This window comes from Microtus pennsylvanicus, chromosome 6, assembly GCF_037038515.1.
Source record: "Microtus pennsylvanicus isolate mMicPen1 chromosome 6, mMicPen1.hap1, whole genome shotgun sequence".
Lineage (NCBI taxonomy): Eukaryota > Metazoa > Chordata > Mammalia > Rodentia > Cricetidae > Microtus > Microtus pennsylvanicus.
Genome location: NC_134584.1, coordinates 46,590,523 through 46,608,895, shown reverse-complemented (window position 1 = coordinate 46,608,895; position 18,373 = coordinate 46,590,523). Strand labels below are relative to the sequence as shown.

Below are 18,373 nucleotides of genomic sequence, written 5' to 3'. Positions count from 1 at the left end.
GGCCGCAGTAGCGGCGGCGCAGCCTGTACGTCAGCGGCCAAGGACGTTCCTGATTGGCTGGTGTGGACCAGCGCTGACCCAATCAGCAAGCAGCGCGCGCAAACCGCCGCGACCTGGCCGGTGACGGGAGCGGTGTGGCGGCCTGAGTGCTGAGTGGAGTTGAGATTGGTTCTGGCTGGGTAAGCAAGGGGGAAAGCGCTGTGACAGCCCTAGTTTCCTGTCGAGGATGGTAGCTCGCAAGTTTGGGGGACCCGCCCCCCCAAACAATCGAATACTTACAGCCCGGGAACTGGATGCCCCCCTCTCTCAGCCTCCAGGGCCTTGGCGTTCCAGAACCTAGCTGGTGATCCCAGAAAAAGATAGAGGGGCAGGCGGGAGGGGTTGGGGAGAACTTTTTGTTAAAAGAATGAAGTACATCTCTATCAGCCAGACTATATTTTGGATTTACTATAAGATAGGCTCCCACTATTAGAATATTCTCTTTGACTTGCGTGTGTCTGTGAGCAGTTGTGTTCGGTGTTCATGAGCCGACTTTACATTTTAGTTTTATGCAATGGATCTTTGGTATTTTGGGATCTCTATATTTCTATATAGATTTTAGAATTTACTCTTCCAGTGCGACTTTTTTTTGTCACTTTTTAGACTTAAGATAAAATAATTAAATTTGGGGAGAATTGACATCCTTACATTACTGACTTAAAGGGCATAGAAACATGGTATAGTGTTGTATCTATTTAGATGTTTTACAACTCTGTTGGTAACTTATGGTTAAGCAATATAAACTTAAGTCCATATGAGTAAAAAATACTTTGGGGTGGTGTTTATTGTGATTTACATTTGACATTGTAGCCTAGAAGCCCTCTGGTTATTTCTCCATCTATTTTCGTAAATTTACTTACCTTTAAATCTCATGATAAATTATCAACTCCTATTCTTTGCAGCAGCCTTTTTTTTATCATTTAAAAAAAAGAAACAAGTTTTTTTTTAAGGATTTATTTATTATGCCTACAGTGTTCCGCCTGCATATTTGCCTGGCGGCCAGAAGAGGGCACCAGATCTCATTAGATAGTTGCAAACCACCATGTGGTTGCTGGGACTTGAACTCAGGCCCTCAGGAAGAGCAGCCACTGCTCTTAACCTCTGAGCCATCTCTCCAGCCCATCACTTTTCTTTATTTGAAAAATTTTAGCTTCTGGATGACTGTCATCCTTTTTAATATGCTGCTATTTTTATTACTATTACTATTTTTATTAGTTATGGCTTTTCAAGCCAGGGTCTCTTTCTGTAGGAGCTCTGGCTATCCTGGAATTCCCAGACTGGTCTTGAACTCACAGAGATACACCTGCCTCTGTCTACTAAGTGCTGGGATTAAAGGCGTGTAGCACCTTGCCCAGCTCATTATTGTTTTAATTGGCCACTATCCAAAACTGCTTTATATTTTTTGAGTTCTCTTATATAGCCATTTTACACCCTTTCCACCTCTACTCTTAAATTTTTGGTTGTAACAACTTTAAGGGATAATCTATCTCTCCAGCCCACCTCTCTTGCTTGAAACAGGGTTTTTCTTTTATATAGTCCTGGCTGCCCTGAAATCCCTTACTATACCAGGCTGTCCTTGAACTCACAGAATTCCATCTGCCTTTACCTGCTGAGATTAATGGCATGGTTCACCACACCTGGCTGTATCTGCTCTTAAATTTTGAATCCTTCTATCTATCCTTACTCACAACTGATTAACATAATAACATAGTTAACATAATTAACATAATAACATTTCACTTACTAGGAAGAAGTAATCCAAACACAGCTTCCACATGCTCTTGCCAACACATCTACTCTATCTGTATCTATTTGTATCTTGCTCCTTTACTGCCCCTCCTATTACAAGAGAAGGACCTTACAGTTGATCATATCTGGGTTATTGTGAATAGTGCTGTGGTAAACAAGAGATTGTAGACAGGTATCTTTTCAACATAGTAGTTTCATATGTTTGGATATATGTCTACTAGTGGAATTTCTGGGTCCTATGGTAGTTGTGTTGCTGGTTTTTGCTGTTACATCGATATTCTTTTCTACAGTGGCTAATACTTAGATACTCCCTGCAACAGTATTGTGCTCATGTTTCTCAAAGGACTTTTGTCTGTTAGTCACTGCTACATTCAGCAAATGGTTGCCAAATGCATGTATCTTTTTTGCTTAATTTTTCCACTAAGGTGAAGAAAACTGTAAAGGATATGTCAGAGAATCAACCAGAACTACATCCAGATATTACTACAGATATGGAAGTTGTTATAGATACTGAGGAAGAACTTATTAAACAGTGTGAAAAAATGTGGAAAGACATGGAAGATGTAAGTATGAATAGGTAAAAGTGATATGTTAGTTAATATAAAATTACATAATAAACTTAGGAAATGGTGTTAGTTTCCCCATAGTTCTTATTTTATAAATTATATATATTTTATATGTAAAACTTATAAAGTGTTCTCTTAAGAAACTTTATACTAGGTAAACTGTAGAAAGAAAAAAAATGATTGTAGTTCTGGCTCTCAAGGAGATTTTATTTCAGTACCTGTTTTTGGTCAGTAGAATATAGAAATAGAAATAATATATAACAATAAATAATATATAACAATAATTAATAATATATTAATATAATAATATTAATTAATATAATATATAACACATTATTATATAATATATAATTATAAGAATTATGAGTGTAACATTAATACAAATGTTGAACTTTAAATTATGTATATATATATATTTATTTTAATGAACTAGAGACACTTGGTACACTATGTTATTTTGGTAAGATTTCTTTTTAGCATACCACAATATATGACATAAGTTACAGATACACGTAGTACTTCAGGAACGTGTCAGAGCAGAAGTGATGAATGATTTTTTTATGTATATAGATAGCATCCTGTTCTGTCACTAAACCGTCAGAGCAGGAAAGATGAATGGAGTATTTTTTAAAAAAATCGTTTAGCAAAATCTTTGGTACTGTATATCATTAATGTACTTATTAGATAATTTTTATAATTCTTTTTTGTTATTTTCTCTATCAAAACTTGGATTTAACAATAACTTAAATATTAAAATTATTACAACCATGGGGGCTGGAGAGATGGCTCAGTGGTTAAGAGCATTGCCTGCTCTTCCAAAGGTCCTGAGTTCAATTCCCAGCAACCACATGGTGGCTCACAACCATCTGTAATGAGGTCTGGTACCCTCTTCTGGCCTGGAGACATACACGCAAACAGAATATTGTATACATAATAAATAAATAAATATTTTAAAAAAATTATTACAACCAGAAATGAGGACAGATAAGACTTAAGTTACTCATATTTTCAACTATCAAATCCAATCATTAACATTGTTAGATGTTTTTAATGTCAGGTAAACAATGTCTCTTGGATGTTTATTTTCTTACGTTTTTAGTTACTTATTTTGTTATTGTTCTATAGTACTTTCTTGTTCTCTTAACTCCCATGGTTTTTTAGAAGGATGTTTGTTGTATGGGGCTAATATAAAAAGGGAGGAGAAGGTAATTGTCTATGGATTATGCCACTTGTTTTTTTTTTACTTTTTAAATCAAGTGCCAGAATAAATTGTCACTCATTGGAACGGAGACACTCACTAGCTCAAATGCTCAGGTATGAACTTATACTCTGTTCTAGAAAATAGGTAAGCAGAATTCATGCTTTTTGGAAAAAATTTATCTGCTTATATTTATTCCAATATAACAACTTTGTTAATACCTATATTCTTTTATAATTAAAGATTATTTTGTGTATGTGTGTGTGTGTATGCATATGATGGGGATAAGGGGCAATGCATGCCACAGTGTGTGTTTATGTGGTGGGGTCGGAGAACAACTTTGTGAAGTCATTTCTCTCCTTCCACCTTTGCATAGGCTTCAGGGATTGAATTCAGGTGGCCAGGTAGTTTGTGCAACAAGCACTTTACCTGCGGAACCATCTCACTGACTCTAATACCTATATCCTGAAACAGAAAACCCTTCTATTTAAAGTAAAAAATCAGCCCACAACCAACTAGATATTATCTCCAAAAAACACATTTTTACAGCAAAAATTCTCCAAAACTTAGTATCAAAGGATGGAAAAAATACCAAGGAAACAGAAAATGTAAGCAGACAATCATAGCTATCCTTATGACTGGCAAAATAAACTTCAAACCAGAAATACTTAGAAGAGATATTTAAAAAGGGATACTACATGTTAATAAAAGGAGCAATTCATCAAGAAAATACTATTGTAAACTTTTATACACCAAATATTGGAGATCCCAATATATTTTTTGTATCCATAAAATGTTTTAGAGTCTGCACATATGCAATGTACTGTAAATGTCTAACTGAATATACCATTTTTAAGTGCATTATCGTGTGTTAACTAGCCTATCATTTTCCTTGGGAAAATATGGTTCCTTAACTGTAGAAATTAAGACCTTACAAAATATGAATCCCTGGACACTAAACCTACAAAGAAATGTGAGTGGTTTTCATCCCATATACCAAGCACTGACTTTGCGAGGAGTTTTATATACATAAAAGCATGTACTGTCCTAAGTTACAAACAGGCAAAGAATATAGTTTTGTAATTTCTGTTGTGTTGCGGGTCCTTGTGGTCATTTGTAAGTTTGATGATTGTCACAGAGGACTCATAGGACTTAGTCTTCTTGTGGCTAAGGTTTATTATGGTGAATGGATGTAGAATCAAATCAGCTCAGGGAAGAGGTGTATGGCTAAGGTTGAGAGGAAGTGAGTTCCAAGTTCAGAAATCCAAGTCAAGGGCTGATGGCTATTAGCAGGGCTTTTAAGAGGTAGGAGTTTCTGGTTTGCTTTGATACCTCATTTCTGCATGTGTAGTACCACCATGCCTTTAGCACTCAAACTCGGTTTTCTGTGTTTTGTTTGTTTTTAAAGAAATGGTCCCATGCAGCCCGCTCTAGCTTGAACTTGTCATGTTGCTGAAGCTGTTCTTGACCTGTGTCTCTGAGTCCTGATTTGCAAGCTTATTTCACTATACCTGGCTTAATCTCTTTTCTGAAGCAAAAAGTTAGACATTTTTTATAGAAAATTTATTACTTTCAAAATATTATTCTTGCTTTATTATTAGAAAGAGTTGTTTCTTTTATAGCATAATTAAATTTGTCTTTATCATACCAAAAACATACCATAATTTGTCTCAGGATAATATATATTTTGCAAAGTACTAATGTATTTTTAAAAAATGCTTTTTATATGTAGCTCTGAAACTAGTCTGACCATTATCTTCACATACATATTTACATTTCTTTTTCAGTACAATTAAAAGCAGTTACAATATTTTTAAAAATCATGGGGGGGGGTGAACATATTTAAAAAAAAAATTGGCTGAAAATCCTGGTAAGACATAACATTCTATTTTTTTTTGTGTGTGGGGAGAATGTCTTGCTATGTTAGCTTTTTTTTGTCTTTTTTAAAGGTATATTTAGGAAGTAAATGTAATGTATGTAGGTTCCTTTAGTTTTGGTCGTAAAGCAGAATTCTTTATTTTCAATAACGTTGCTGTAAAAGCCATTTATGAGCTATAGTTAGTATGGTATTAGAACCTGTTTAGTGATACTGTTTTGATAACACTTATTTTTGAACTAGCATTACAGTGTTGATTATATTTTCATCAATATTCTACTAGAAATACCTTGAAATCTTTTTTTTTTAACAGGTCTCATTACTTTCTATGCAAATCAAATGTCTGACTGCTGAACTTGATCACTGGAACAAAAGAACACCTGAAAGTAAGATTCTTATTTTTAGGTTCAGATATTATTGACAAGGGCATATCCAATTAATCACTTTGTTGGGCGGTGGTGGTACATACCTTTCATCTCAGCACTAGGAGGTAGAGGGTGAGTTCAAGGCCAGCCTGGTCTACAAAGTGAGTTTCAGGATAACCAGAACTGTTATATAGAGAATCTGTGTCTTAGAAAACAAAACAAAACGAAACAAACACACAAACAAATTAATGATCTCAAAAATGGCAAGATGCATTTGTACTTGAAATTGTCCGTGGTCAATTGCTACTAGGAACCACTCAATTTTTCTTTCCTTTGTACATTAAATTCTTATGTTAGAGTATAATATCCTTTATAATGAGGACCTTATTATAGTTATTATTTGACCCTCAAAAACAGTACCTTGATTTCAGTAGAAACCGTGAACTGAAACTTGCACAGTGGAAAAATTACTTTATATGCTTTTTAGAATAGGGAACGTGTAGTTTTTATGCTACTTCTTGTCTTGTCCTATGGGAGCCAAATATATTTTTTGCCTATTTTTAAAGAATAGAAGATGGGTTAAAATGTTATAGTTGTAATATCCAACTAGTAGATTTGATTATTATTATATTATTATGAAAGTCTTAAGCTTCCTGTGCCATGTATTTATTTATTTAGCCATGTTTTTTTGTGCCATGTGTTTTTGTATCTGGTTTTCTCTTTACATTTTGCATTTTATTCTATATAATTCCATTTCTGGGAGTATGCTCCTTGACATTAAAAGCACTAGTACATAAAGACATAAAAAGATGCCTAGTACAGTATTAGTATTCCATTTTAGAAATTACACTACATTATGATATATACATATGTATACATAATTAATATACAGTTATTAAATGATGAACTATTTCTATATTATGGGAGTTCTGCTGAGTGAAAAACCATGCTAATATATCTGATGTGCTATTCTTATAATACCAACAATGACAAGAAATACACCTTTTGATATATATGTACATATATGTAGATTATATAGATATAGAGAAAAAGGTCTTAGGAGTTCATTCATTATTAAGCATGCTTCTAAGGTCTTAGGAAGAAAAAGACATTTTAAAAATGCATTAATATCAGCTTTATCTCTTGTTATTTACTTGGGTTTTTTTGTTCAAAGATGTTAATCTAGAAATCACAAAAATGAATATATTTTACAAAAGTTTGGTAATATAAGTGGGATGGAAAAAGAGATATCTCAAAAAAGCCACAAAATCAAATTTTTGAGAATTAACGAAGTGTGTATATGACTTTGTTTTATTTTTGTAGTAACTCCCCTGACTGAAGATGTTTTGATAACATTAGGAAAAGAAGAGGTGAGCCATTTAGGATTTGTAGTATTTCCAAATAATTTATAATTAGAACTGTTTTAGTTCAGCTTATGACATAAGAGTTAGACTGAACCACTCCAAAAATATTAACATTTACTTGTTTACTCATTAGTAAAGAGACCTAATCTACTAAAAACAATTCTAATTTAATTTCAGTTTAGAATTAAAATATGTAGCTTGAAACTTCTTATATGTTATATTTATTATTGATGTGTCACCAAAAACCATCTGGGTGCTATGTATTTACCATTTCAAATTGTTTCTGCTAGCCATTTTTACTATTGGCTTCTATTTTGAGATATTCTATACCAATTTCAGTATCATTTGGGCACTAAACTATGTATAAGCCAAAAGACTAAGTATTAACTTACATCTTTTATTTTAGTTCCAAGAATTGAAATGTAATCTTGAAATGGTAGTATCTACTATTCAATCAAAGAATGAAAAGTTAAAGGAAGACTTAGAAAGGTAAACTTGTAATTTCTATTAATCATTGGTATATACTGAGTTGACACTTAAATATTTATTTGACTGGATTGTTTTCCATGTTTAAAGGGAGCAACAGTGGTTGGATGAACAACAACAGATTCTGGAATCTCTTAATGTATTGCACAGTGATTTGAAAAACCGCGATGTGACATTTTCTGTATCAAGGTACTTAATATTGTATTCTAGATTTTTTCAAGCACATTTTTTTTTTTTGAGAAGGTATTTTTTTATATTAAAGTAGATCAAAGGGTGGCCCAGTTTGAGCATGGGATAAATGTCCCTGCCTCTCATCTGCCATGTGGTGTGAACAAAGGGGAGATATCTTCTCCTTACTTCCTCCTCACCACTTATAGGTGGGAGAGGTGGCCCTGAAGTCAAGTGAGCTGGCCCAGCGTCTCACCTGCTGTAACACTTGGGAAAACAGGTCCTGCATCTCACCTGGGCACCCCAGTAGAGCTATCCCTACTGGTGATGATGCAGCTGAGCACACACTGAGGGCATAAATGCAGGCCCATTCTCATTTGTCATGTAGTGTGGGTGGGGAGAGATGCCCTCCCCTTATCTCTCACCCCTCGCTATATACAGCACTCAGGAGAGTAAGCCCTGCACCTCACTGGGGTACCATAGTAGTGCTGATCCTGCTGATGGGGGCACAGATGAGCCTGTCCTGAGATCATGAGAGGGGGAGAATTGGCCCTGCACCCCTTGTCTACCATGTGGTGGTTAGGGGAAAGGAAAGACGTCCTACCCTCCTTGCCCCTTGCCACCAGTGGCAGAGGAGAGGTAACCCTGCCCCTTACCATATGCAGAACTAGGGAGAATGGCCCTGTACCCTGCCAGGGACAGCAGAGCTGACCTTGAGAATGTCATCATGAGAGATTGTGCCCGACCCCTCATCTACCATGTGGTATGGGCAAGGGAGAGATACTTCCGTCCCCATGCCCACTGAAGCCTGTGATCAGTGGGAGAGCAGTCCCTGAGGTCACTAGAGGGAGAGGATTAGCTCTGCCTCTTACCAGCTACAGCACTTGGCAGAGTGGCCCCTACACCTTGACTTGACAGGTTAGTAGAGCTGGCCCAGGGGTTGTAGGTGTTGGCAAGACAACCCAGAGGTTATGAGGTAGGAGAATCAGTACCTCCCCTTGATTACTACTTAGGGTGAACTAACTGGGGCAGTTCTAGAGAGCTCATCCTGGTATTGAGGATGAAGGAGAGTTGGACCATAATCAACCCAGCAGCCACCCAGACCGAGAACTAGAGCTATGAGTTGGCCCATCCCAACATCTTTCCTGTCTATGATCTGCTAGAGCACATGAAGGGCTTGGTCCTACATACCCAAAGTTATGGGATCTCCATGACACAGGACAACAGGATACCTAAGAGGAGCCTTAGTGAGGGCCTAATGTTGATGATATAGTAAAAACCAGAGATCTCAAACCAGACTAACAACTCAACATAATAAACACTTGCAAGTAACAACATATGCACTAAAGGACTGTTTGGTTCCCTGTGTCACACTACAGCTTCCATGAGATTTTTCTTTTCTTTTTTTCTCTTTTAAATTTTATCTTGTTTTATCCTGTGGGCAAGATGTTACAAGGGTAGAAAGACAGATGGGAAGAGATGGGGAAATGTGGAATTGAGATGCATGATGTGAAATGTAACTGGAGACTGTTTATTCGTTTCCTGGCCGCCCAGACCTAAATAATCACACAAACTATATTACTTACAAAACTGTTTGGCCAATGACTTAGGTGTATTTCTTGCTAGCTCTTACATTTTAAATTAACCCATTTTTATTAATCTGTGTATAACCATGAGACTGTGACCTACCCGTAAGGTTCCAGTGGCATCCTTCTTCGGCAGCTACCTGGCGTTACCTTGACTCTGCCTACTCTCTCTCTCTATCTTTTCCAGCCTGGCTATATTCTGCCCTGCCATAGGCCAAAGCAGCTTTATTCATTAGCCAGTAAAAGCAACACCTACAGAAGGCCATCCCATATCAGTAAAATCCACAAAAAATCAATATAAAGTGAAATTTGAAAAAAAAGATGTCTCATTTTATTAGGAATCTAACACTTGCCCAAATTTTTGCCAACTATTAGTTGTTTCTTCTTTTTTGAATGGTTTACTAGTGTCATTACATGTTATAAAGAATATTCTCTAATTATGTGGATCAAATGAAGTTTCAGCAACTTTGATCAGCTTCATGTATAACCAGAAGCATGCACAAATGTATTTTATCAGTTAAATATTTGCCTTATTATTTTTTATTGTTAGAATCTTTAAAGAGCTGAAAGCTAAGATGCTTAGTATAAAAGATTTTAAGGAGAAACTTCTGTTTACCTTGGGTGAGTTTTTAGAAGATCATTTTCCTCTGCCTGATGGGACTAGTAAAAAGAAAAAGGTAAGTTTCAGAGAAGATATTCTTTTAGATTGTTATAATTGTAGCTTGAATATGTGTTGAATATGAATTGTAGTTGAATATGTGTGTGTGTGTAAACAAAAGCAAAGGAATGAAGGCATAAGGAGACATACACAAATACGCCTTCATCCTGTTATAGTCATTGAAGAATTAGAGCTACTTTATTATTTAGTAAAAGGGAATTTGTTGGAGACATTTTTACAGATTTTATATTTTATTTGTGTGCATATGATATGTGCAGATAGTGTGCACATGCATGTGTTGCACATCCTGTGTTTGGAGATCAGAGAACAACATAAAGGAAATCTCTTTACTTCCACTGCATCTGTTTACCTCTGTCCCTTTCTGCTTCTATTTATCTTGCCAGCATTGATACTTTATTAGTGGGCTGCCATAACCAAACACCTTGGCATAAAAATGGAATTTATTTTTCATTAAAAAGTACAAGATCAAAGTCCTGTCAGGGTTAGTTTCTGATTAGCTCTATTCCTGGCTGGGAGCTGGCACCTTCTCATTCTGTTCACATGATTTCTGGCCTGCATTCAGGGAGAAAAGAATTTTTTAAGTTTTCTTATTGTCTTGCCGGTACAGAGCACACCAGACACACACACACACCTCTCATTTTGGTTTTGGCCCCAACCCTGCTGACCTCATTTAACACTTGATTACTTATTATGGTCTTGTTTCCATATACAATTGCATTTGAGTGTCAACACATACTTTTGAGATACAAAATTCCACTTTTGACAATGAACATTACAACTTAATTGTGAATTAAAAAAAAGGCTAAAAACCCAAGTCTCTTCTTTTTTTTTTTAATTTTTTTTTTAGATTTATTTATTTATTATGTATACAACATTCCTTCCATGTATGTTTGTATGCCAGAAGAGGGCACCAGATCTCATTATAGATGGTTGTAAGCCACCATGTGGTTGCTGGGAACTGAACTCAGGACCTCTGGAAGAGCAATCAGTGCTCTTAAAACCTCTGAGCCATCTCTCCAGCCCCCCAAGTCTCTTCTTATCATTAACATGTTACTGAGTCACTAACATGGTTCTTACTAAAATGAAGTCATTGTTCTAAACACAATTTGTATAGAAATAGATTGATGGCTGATAGGAGCAGTGGGATTTTATACTTGTTACTATATCATGAATGATAAATGTGATTTTAATTAACTTTCATAGAAGAAAAATGAAGGTAAAATGTTGAGCTCAGATAAATATTTCTTTGCTTTAAATGATTTGAGCACTAGAGACCTCTAGTAGAAAAAACAAATTATGAAAAATATGAAATGTTCTAAGTTTGTATGACTTCATGTTTCAATTTTAAGTAGTATGAATTTACTGATATGGAAATGAGAAAATTAGCAATTTTCTATCTATACCCCCATTCTAATTTTTTGCTTTCAGTATTTATATTGTATTAAAAAATCTATGGTTTTGCCAGGCAGTGGTGGCGCACCTTTAATTCCAGTACTCAGGAGGCAGAGGCAAGAGGATCTTTGTGTGTTCAAGGTCAGCCTGGTCTACAAAGTGAGGTCCAGGAAAGGCTCTAAAGTTACAGAGGAATCCTGTCTTGGAAAACTAAAACAAAAACAAAACAAATACCCCCCCAAAACCAAAACTTTAGATTAGTATGTGTATTTACCTTTTATTTTTTTTTAATATTTATTTATTTATTATGTATACAATATTCTGTCTGTGTGCATGTCTGCAGGCCAGAAGAGGGCACCAGACCTCTTTACAGATGGTTGTGAGCCACCATGTGGTTGCCGGGAATTTAACTCAGGACCTTTGGAAGAACAGGCAATGCTCTTAACCACTGAGCCATCTCTCCAGCCCTACCTTTTATTCTTTTATATTTGATTCATTACTTATTTTTTTTCTACCAGCTCTTAAATTTCAGCCAATAATATTTTTAAATCTTTTTGGTTTTCTTTTTTATTTATTGTTTTATGCATCTAGGTGTTCTGACTCATATATATTTGTATTCCACATGTGTGAGTTATAAACGGTTGTGAGCCACCATGTCAGTGCTAGGAATTGAACCTAAGTTTTTTGGAAGAACAGACAGTGCTCTTAACCACTAAGCTATCTTTCCAGCTTCTTAACCCAATAATTTTTTAACCAAATGATTTGTTAAGAATAATTTCTATGACTTCAGCAAAACTATTTAAATTTAATCTCTTTTACTTTTAGCTAGTTAGTTCTGTAACTATGCTTTCTCCACCAATAACAGTATTTTTTTACTTAGGTATTAGATTTTGAGATCCAGCTTTATTCAGTTATCTTTCTTCAAGAATAATTGTGTTTTGCTCTCTCTCTCTCTCTCTCTCTCTCTCTCTCTCTCTCTCTCTCTCTCTCTCTCTCTCACACACACACACACACACACATTTTTTTTTCTCTCTCTCTCTTTCTCTCTTGACAGAGTTTTACTATGTAGCCTAACCTAAACTCACAATTTAGCCCAGGCTCACCTCAAACTCATAAAGTTCTGACTGCCTCTTCCTCCTATATTGGGATTAGAGGCATGTGCCACCACCATGCCTGGCCCAGTACTTTGCATTTTAGGTTATATAATGCTCAGAAGTTAACAATATTAAATAGATGTCCAGAAATTTAATGAATAACATTCTAGCATCTTCAGTTATCAAAGCAAGTTTTTTTTTTTTTTTAATTCTTGATGGTTAAATCACACCTGTATCATTTGGGAGACTGGAATCTGTCTGTCTGTCTGTCTGTCTGTCTGTCTGTCTGTCTATTTTTCCAAGACAGGATTTCTCTGTTGCTTTGGAGCCCATTCTAGAACTTGTCCTGTACATCAGGCTGACCCTGAAGTCACAGAGATCTGCCTGCCTCTACCTCCTGAGTGCTAGGGTTAAAGGCGTGTGCTACCACCACCAGGCAACACTGGAATTTTTAACCTTAATTATAGTAATGAGGGCTCTCAAATCTATGTCATGAAACAGAGTTGAAGGGACTAATGAGGATTAATAGGAGAAACACTTGAGTATTATAGTGACTGTCTTCCAATTTTTTGATGAGTTATTTCATGTTATTCGAAGAGAAAAAATTTGGTGAATTGAGTTAATATTAATATTAGGAAATGTCAGTCTATGGGGAGGTTACAAGGAAGGTTCCCTTAGAAGCCTCCCTGAAATGCAATAGAATACAATCTGCTTGGAGAATTTTTGTCTGGTTCAAACATACTACTTTGTATTTTCATATACAATATGTATAATATAATATATTGTCTGTTTATAGGTTGTTTGAATTGTATTTTATAATAATTTAAGGATTTTTTTACTATCATAGAAGATTTTTCCCTCACATTTTAAAGATTCTAACTTGTATTATAATGTTGTTTACTTTCAGAATTTGACTTTAGTTACCTTCTATAATTACAAGTAAGAAATTGTTTTTAAGTTTTGTAACATATAGTTTGATTTCTGCCAATGTTAATTATTATTTACATTTCTCAAAGAAATGCATGCAAACATCAAATGCACAACTGATAACACTGCATGAAATAATAGAGGTAAGTGTAGTTTTAAATTTTTTAATTTGAGCTATCTTTTTTGTGAACAATTATACTTAAGACAAAAAAAATGCTACTTTGATTTTCTATTAAGAATATTTGATTCTCTAATAAGGTCTCTTATTTAGTTATTTACTATTTGCACCTTAACATCTTGTGCTGTTATGCTGATAAAATTTAGTTTACAACTGAGTCTTGTACCTAAAGCATATAAATGAATATAAAATTTTTCCTGATATAAAAGCTTCATTTATTACAGTAGAAAGACTAATTCTAACCTTTTTAGTTTGACCTTTATTTTGGTTTAAGATATCTTTGGCATTATAAAATGTGTTTGAATTTTGGATAGGTTATTAAATATATGAATTATTTTAGAAAACTCTAGGCAGAGAAGTTTATGAAAAGCAAGTAGTAGTGTACTTTGTAATTTTTAAATGTTTTTTGCTTTATTTAGAACATTTTTTATACACTGTATTCTGATTAGATTTCCACTCCCACCAGTCCTCCCAGCTCCTCCCCACCTTCCCTCCCGTCTGAATCTAAACCCATTTTGTGAGAAAACAAACAGGCATCTAAGGAGTAATAATAAAATAAAATAAGATAAAACAAAACCAAACATTGGATAGGACAATATAAACAGAAGAAAAAAAGCTAGAGAAAAAGCACAAGAAACACATACAGATACAGAGACATGGACGTTCATACACTAAGTAATTCTGTAAAATAAACAAAAACCCAGAAGCCTACACACACACACACACACACACACACACACACACACACACACACACACACATATACACACACACACGGGCGCGCGTATATGTATATATATATGCATATACACACTCATATATGCTTAAGACTTATAAGGTTTTTCAAAAGCCCTCCCACAATATTAGGAGACAACCTCCAACGATGCCATTGAATTTGTTTTTTGGTTTTCGTTTTTGTTTTTTTTTTGGCTATCTACTTCCGTGTATGATTAAGAGTGGTTTGTTTCCCCAGTACGATTCTCTTGGAGAAAACTAATTTTTTGTTTGCAAGTGGTTATCAGTTGGAGATAGCTTCTGGATTAGTGATGGGGGCATATGTTCCCTTCTCCTCTCAGCTATAGGACTAGTAAATTGAGAAGAGTGTTTTCAGAAAGCATGTTTCATTCTGACTCAATGTGTTGGGTACAGAATCTCAGGTTTGCTGCCTAAGAATATTTCCTATTAAATATTTTTGCTATGAAACACGAGATAGAAATATTTCTTTGATTTATAATCAGAATCTGTTTAGACATTCCTGATTTTACTAGTTTAAGCTGAAACTGTAACTTTTCTTGGTTGTATTATCTTTTTTAAAATAAAAAATGTCACGTTAGGCCAATGAGATCATTTAGTGGTTAAATGTGCTTGCTGCAAAGCCCAGTGGGGTGAATTAATCCCTCGGACCTACGTAGTGTATGGAGAGAGCCAATTCCTGCAAGGTGTCCTCCAACTTGTCAGTGCACACACATACACAAAGATGAATATACAAACGTGTGCACATAGACAGAGGAGATATGCATGTGCACACAAAGAAGCAAATGCAATAAAAAATTTAAATTATACTTTATGAAAAATATTGAAAACTTTATCTGAAACACATGGTTATAAATTTTAATGGTATGCCATGGGATAAAACTTAGAAAACCAAATATCTCTCTGAAGTTCATATTATGAGTGACAAAAATAAGTAATATGTAAGCTATAATTTAGTGAAAAATTAACATACTCATTTTAAATGTGTTTTCAGCATATTTCTGCTGTCTTTTATTAGAATTTTAATTAATGTAATCTAATCAATCTAGAAATGTGAAATAAGATCACTTTGTTTGGTTTCTGTGGTATTGGGATGGAATGCAAGTTCTTGCCATAGACAAGTGTTTTGCCACTCAGTTATATATCTAGCTCATAAACTTTTCAATTGAAGTAAAATAAACAGCTACTCTAAAATATGAAAGTATTTCTTTATCATGATACTTAAAAGAAAGGGGATTCTGACCTTTTCATTTCCCAGGCTGAAGGCCTTAAAATAAGAAAACTAGTGGTAGTCGATATTTTTATTTGATAAATTTAAATTTTAATATTATGAGCATAATTGAGATTAGGGCTTGGAAGACCAATTTTAATCACTTTTGTAAAACCTTATGTTTGTATGCATTATGCTTTTTCATGTTCTTTAAAATAATGCCTTTAATTAAAATTTACCTGGCAGTTAATGATTTGTCATGAATTATGTGTGCCTAAGGAATCCAAAATTCCTCTTAGTTCTAAATTCTAGTTTCATAAATTGTTAAAACACTGGGAGGTATATGAAGAGGCAGAATAATAAAGGACATTTGTAATTTCTCCCTGCTCTGCTTTCACACCATTCATATTTACACACATATGCACACATATACTCCAGTTTAAGTCCTGATTCAGTATAAGGGAAACAGGATTTTTGCGTGTCTTAAGTTTCACTTATTTCACTTAACATGATATTCTCTAGTTCCACCTCCCGAAAAATAACAATTTTATTTATTATAGATGAATAAAATTACATGATATATATATATATATATATATATATTTTTTTCTTTATTGAATCATCTCTTAATATTCACCTAGGGTGAGAATCCTGTTTTTCAACGCCTTAGAATCTAATAAGGGACACCACTTCATGTCAATATGGTTTGGGAAGAGCTGTCCTGTAAAAATGTTTGTCAGATTTGGTTGTAAGCCTTTGATATCCTTGATAAAGTGATCAAACGTTCCTGGAGAGAGTGAAGGAACTGATGATGGCCAACTTAACTGTTTTGAAGATTTATCAAAAGAATAGGGTTGAACTGGTTATTTCTTTCCCCTTCAGATATTCAGAGAGTATTGCTAGCTTTCTTTTGAAATTTGTGTAGTTTGTCTAATTTTAATTTTTGTCCCTTCAGTGATGGAGATAAAATCCAGGGCCTATGTAGCCAGCTAAATTTTCTATACGTTATCTATCTAACTTTTAATTCTTGTGATCCTTGCCATGTCCTAAATGAATTCTACTAAGAACAATAGGAAAGTTGTAAATATTTTTAGGCAGGTTTTAGGAAATGTTTTCATTTGAATATATATTCCATCCAATAATGTAGTCTTTAAAACTGGATATTGCTTAATTGTAATGTTTATGAGCAGCCTTCAAGGAGAGGAGTAGTCAATGAGCTTTGGATTGTTTTATGAAAGTATGTAGACTTTTTCCCACAAAAAGTTCATTTTTAATAATTTTTTTCTTTAGATGCTTATAAATAGAATGTTTGATGCTCCACATGATCCATATGTTAAAATTAGTGATTCATTTTGGCCACCATATATTGAGCTGCTTCTGCGTAATGGAATTGCTTTGAGACATCCAGAAGATCCAACACAAATAAGATTGGAAGCCTTCCATCAGTAAAATGATGGTCTGTTTTCACAGAGTATGGATTTTTGTCATCCACGGATAAAGCAAACACAGGACGATTTAAATAAAGAATATTATTTGCAAATCAAAGCCACAGTCCATCTTCCTTTTATATTTAGAAATAGGGACTCGTGTATATCACAACTGACATTGGGCTTGTTGAGGACTGACTGCGATTATAAGCCTTCACTACCTCTTTGTTTTGTGAAATCACTTATACTGCTTTTGTACATGCCTTTTCAGTTCACTCAATATGTTGAAATTTTAAACTGTGTGTTAGAATATAAGTAAAAACATTCTAGACTTTTGAAGCATTTAATGTTCCATATCTCCTTCAATATTCTTTGGGAAATTCTTATGGATGTGTGATTTTTGAAATAACAACATAAATATCTGAAGAAAAATCCCAACAAAATAAAACAATAAAATTTGTGGTTTTGCTAATGTAACATTTTTATTTTTAAACTTGTTTTACTATTGTTCACGTTTTTTTAGTTCCTTCTGTTATTAAATCGTATTTATTTAATTATTTATTATTTAACAATTATTTAGTTATTTAATTTTTTTTCTTGTGCTGGGGATTAAATTCAGGACATTATGCATATTAAGTAAGCAATCTAATATAGTAAATGATATATTTGCATATCAAGTTTATGGATAGGCTTTTATTTCTAGATGTGTTATAAGTTGAAATAATAAAAAGCTAATGTTTAGGTGGACATGGTTGTCCATGTCTTTAATCCTAGCTCCTGAGAGCTAGAGGCAGAAGGATTGCTGTGAGTTTCAGGCCAGCCTGGTCTACAAAGTGAGTTTCAGGACAGTCAGGGCTATATAGAGAGACTTGTCTCAAAATAACAGAATAAACAAACAACTAATATTTAAAACTAGCTTGAGGTTTTTGTTTGTTTTCTTCCTTGAGGTGGGTCTCCTGTAGCTCTCACTGTCCTCACGTTTGCTAACTTTCTGGCTTCCTAATTACCTGGACTGCAGGTGTGTTGTGCTTTGTTCTGAGCTCAGGGTCTCATTCATGCTAAGCAAGCATTCTATCAACAGAGCTACATCTTCAGCCCTGAAAATTACTTTAATAAGTGTTATGTGCTAGATAACTTATTTTCATTTGCTCTTGATTCTCATTAAAACTGAAGATTCTATAATTTTTTCTAAAAAGTAACTATTGATGGTGTGATATATTTTTATAAACATATAAAAGTTTTCTCAGATAAAATATTCTAAAGACTCGGGATTATATAGATGCTAAACTAGAGAATTCTAAACTTGCTTAGTATCA

At 34.4% G+C, this 18,373-nt stretch overlaps 1 protein-coding gene across 2 annotated transcripts; it reads left to right on the top strand.

Annotated features, from left to right (window-relative positions):
* Positions 1 to 98: 98 nt before the first annotated feature.
* On the top strand, positions 99 to 17,509 carry Cenpk (centromere protein K). 2 transcript variants are annotated; one of them, XM_075977842.1, is made up of 10 exons: positions 99 to 179; positions 2,214 to 2,351; positions 3,612 to 3,668; positions 5,742 to 5,814; positions 7,117 to 7,163; positions 7,564 to 7,646; positions 7,734 to 7,832; positions 9,948 to 10,074; positions 13,579 to 13,632; positions 16,921 to 17,509. In XM_075977842.1, exons 2-10 carry the CDS (start codon positions 2,235 to 2,237, stop codon positions 17,077 to 17,079), a joined length of 816 nt encoding a protein of 271 aa, XP_075833957.1. In that variant the 5' UTR covers positions 99 to 179; positions 2,214 to 2,234; the 3' UTR covers positions 17,080 to 17,509. The 2 variants fall into 2 exon arrangements, with proteins under 2 accessions (XP_075833957.1, XP_075833958.1); XM_075977843.1 differs by lacking the exon at positions 3,612 to 3,668.
* Positions 17,510 to 18,373: the final 864 nt, after the last annotated feature.

Coding starts and splice junctions, on each gene's coding strand:
- Cenpk (XM_075977842.1), top strand. CDS start 2,235: ATGTCAGAGAATCAACCAGAACTACATCCAGATATTACTACAGATATG. Junction 2,352..3,611: donor TGTGGAAAGACATGGAAGAT/GTAAGTATGAAT, acceptor TTTTAAATCAAG/TGCCAGAATAAATTGTCACT. Junction 5,815..7,116: donor GAACAAAAGAACACCTGAAA/GTAAGATTCTTA, acceptor TTATTTTTGTAG/TAACTCCCCTGACTGAAGAT.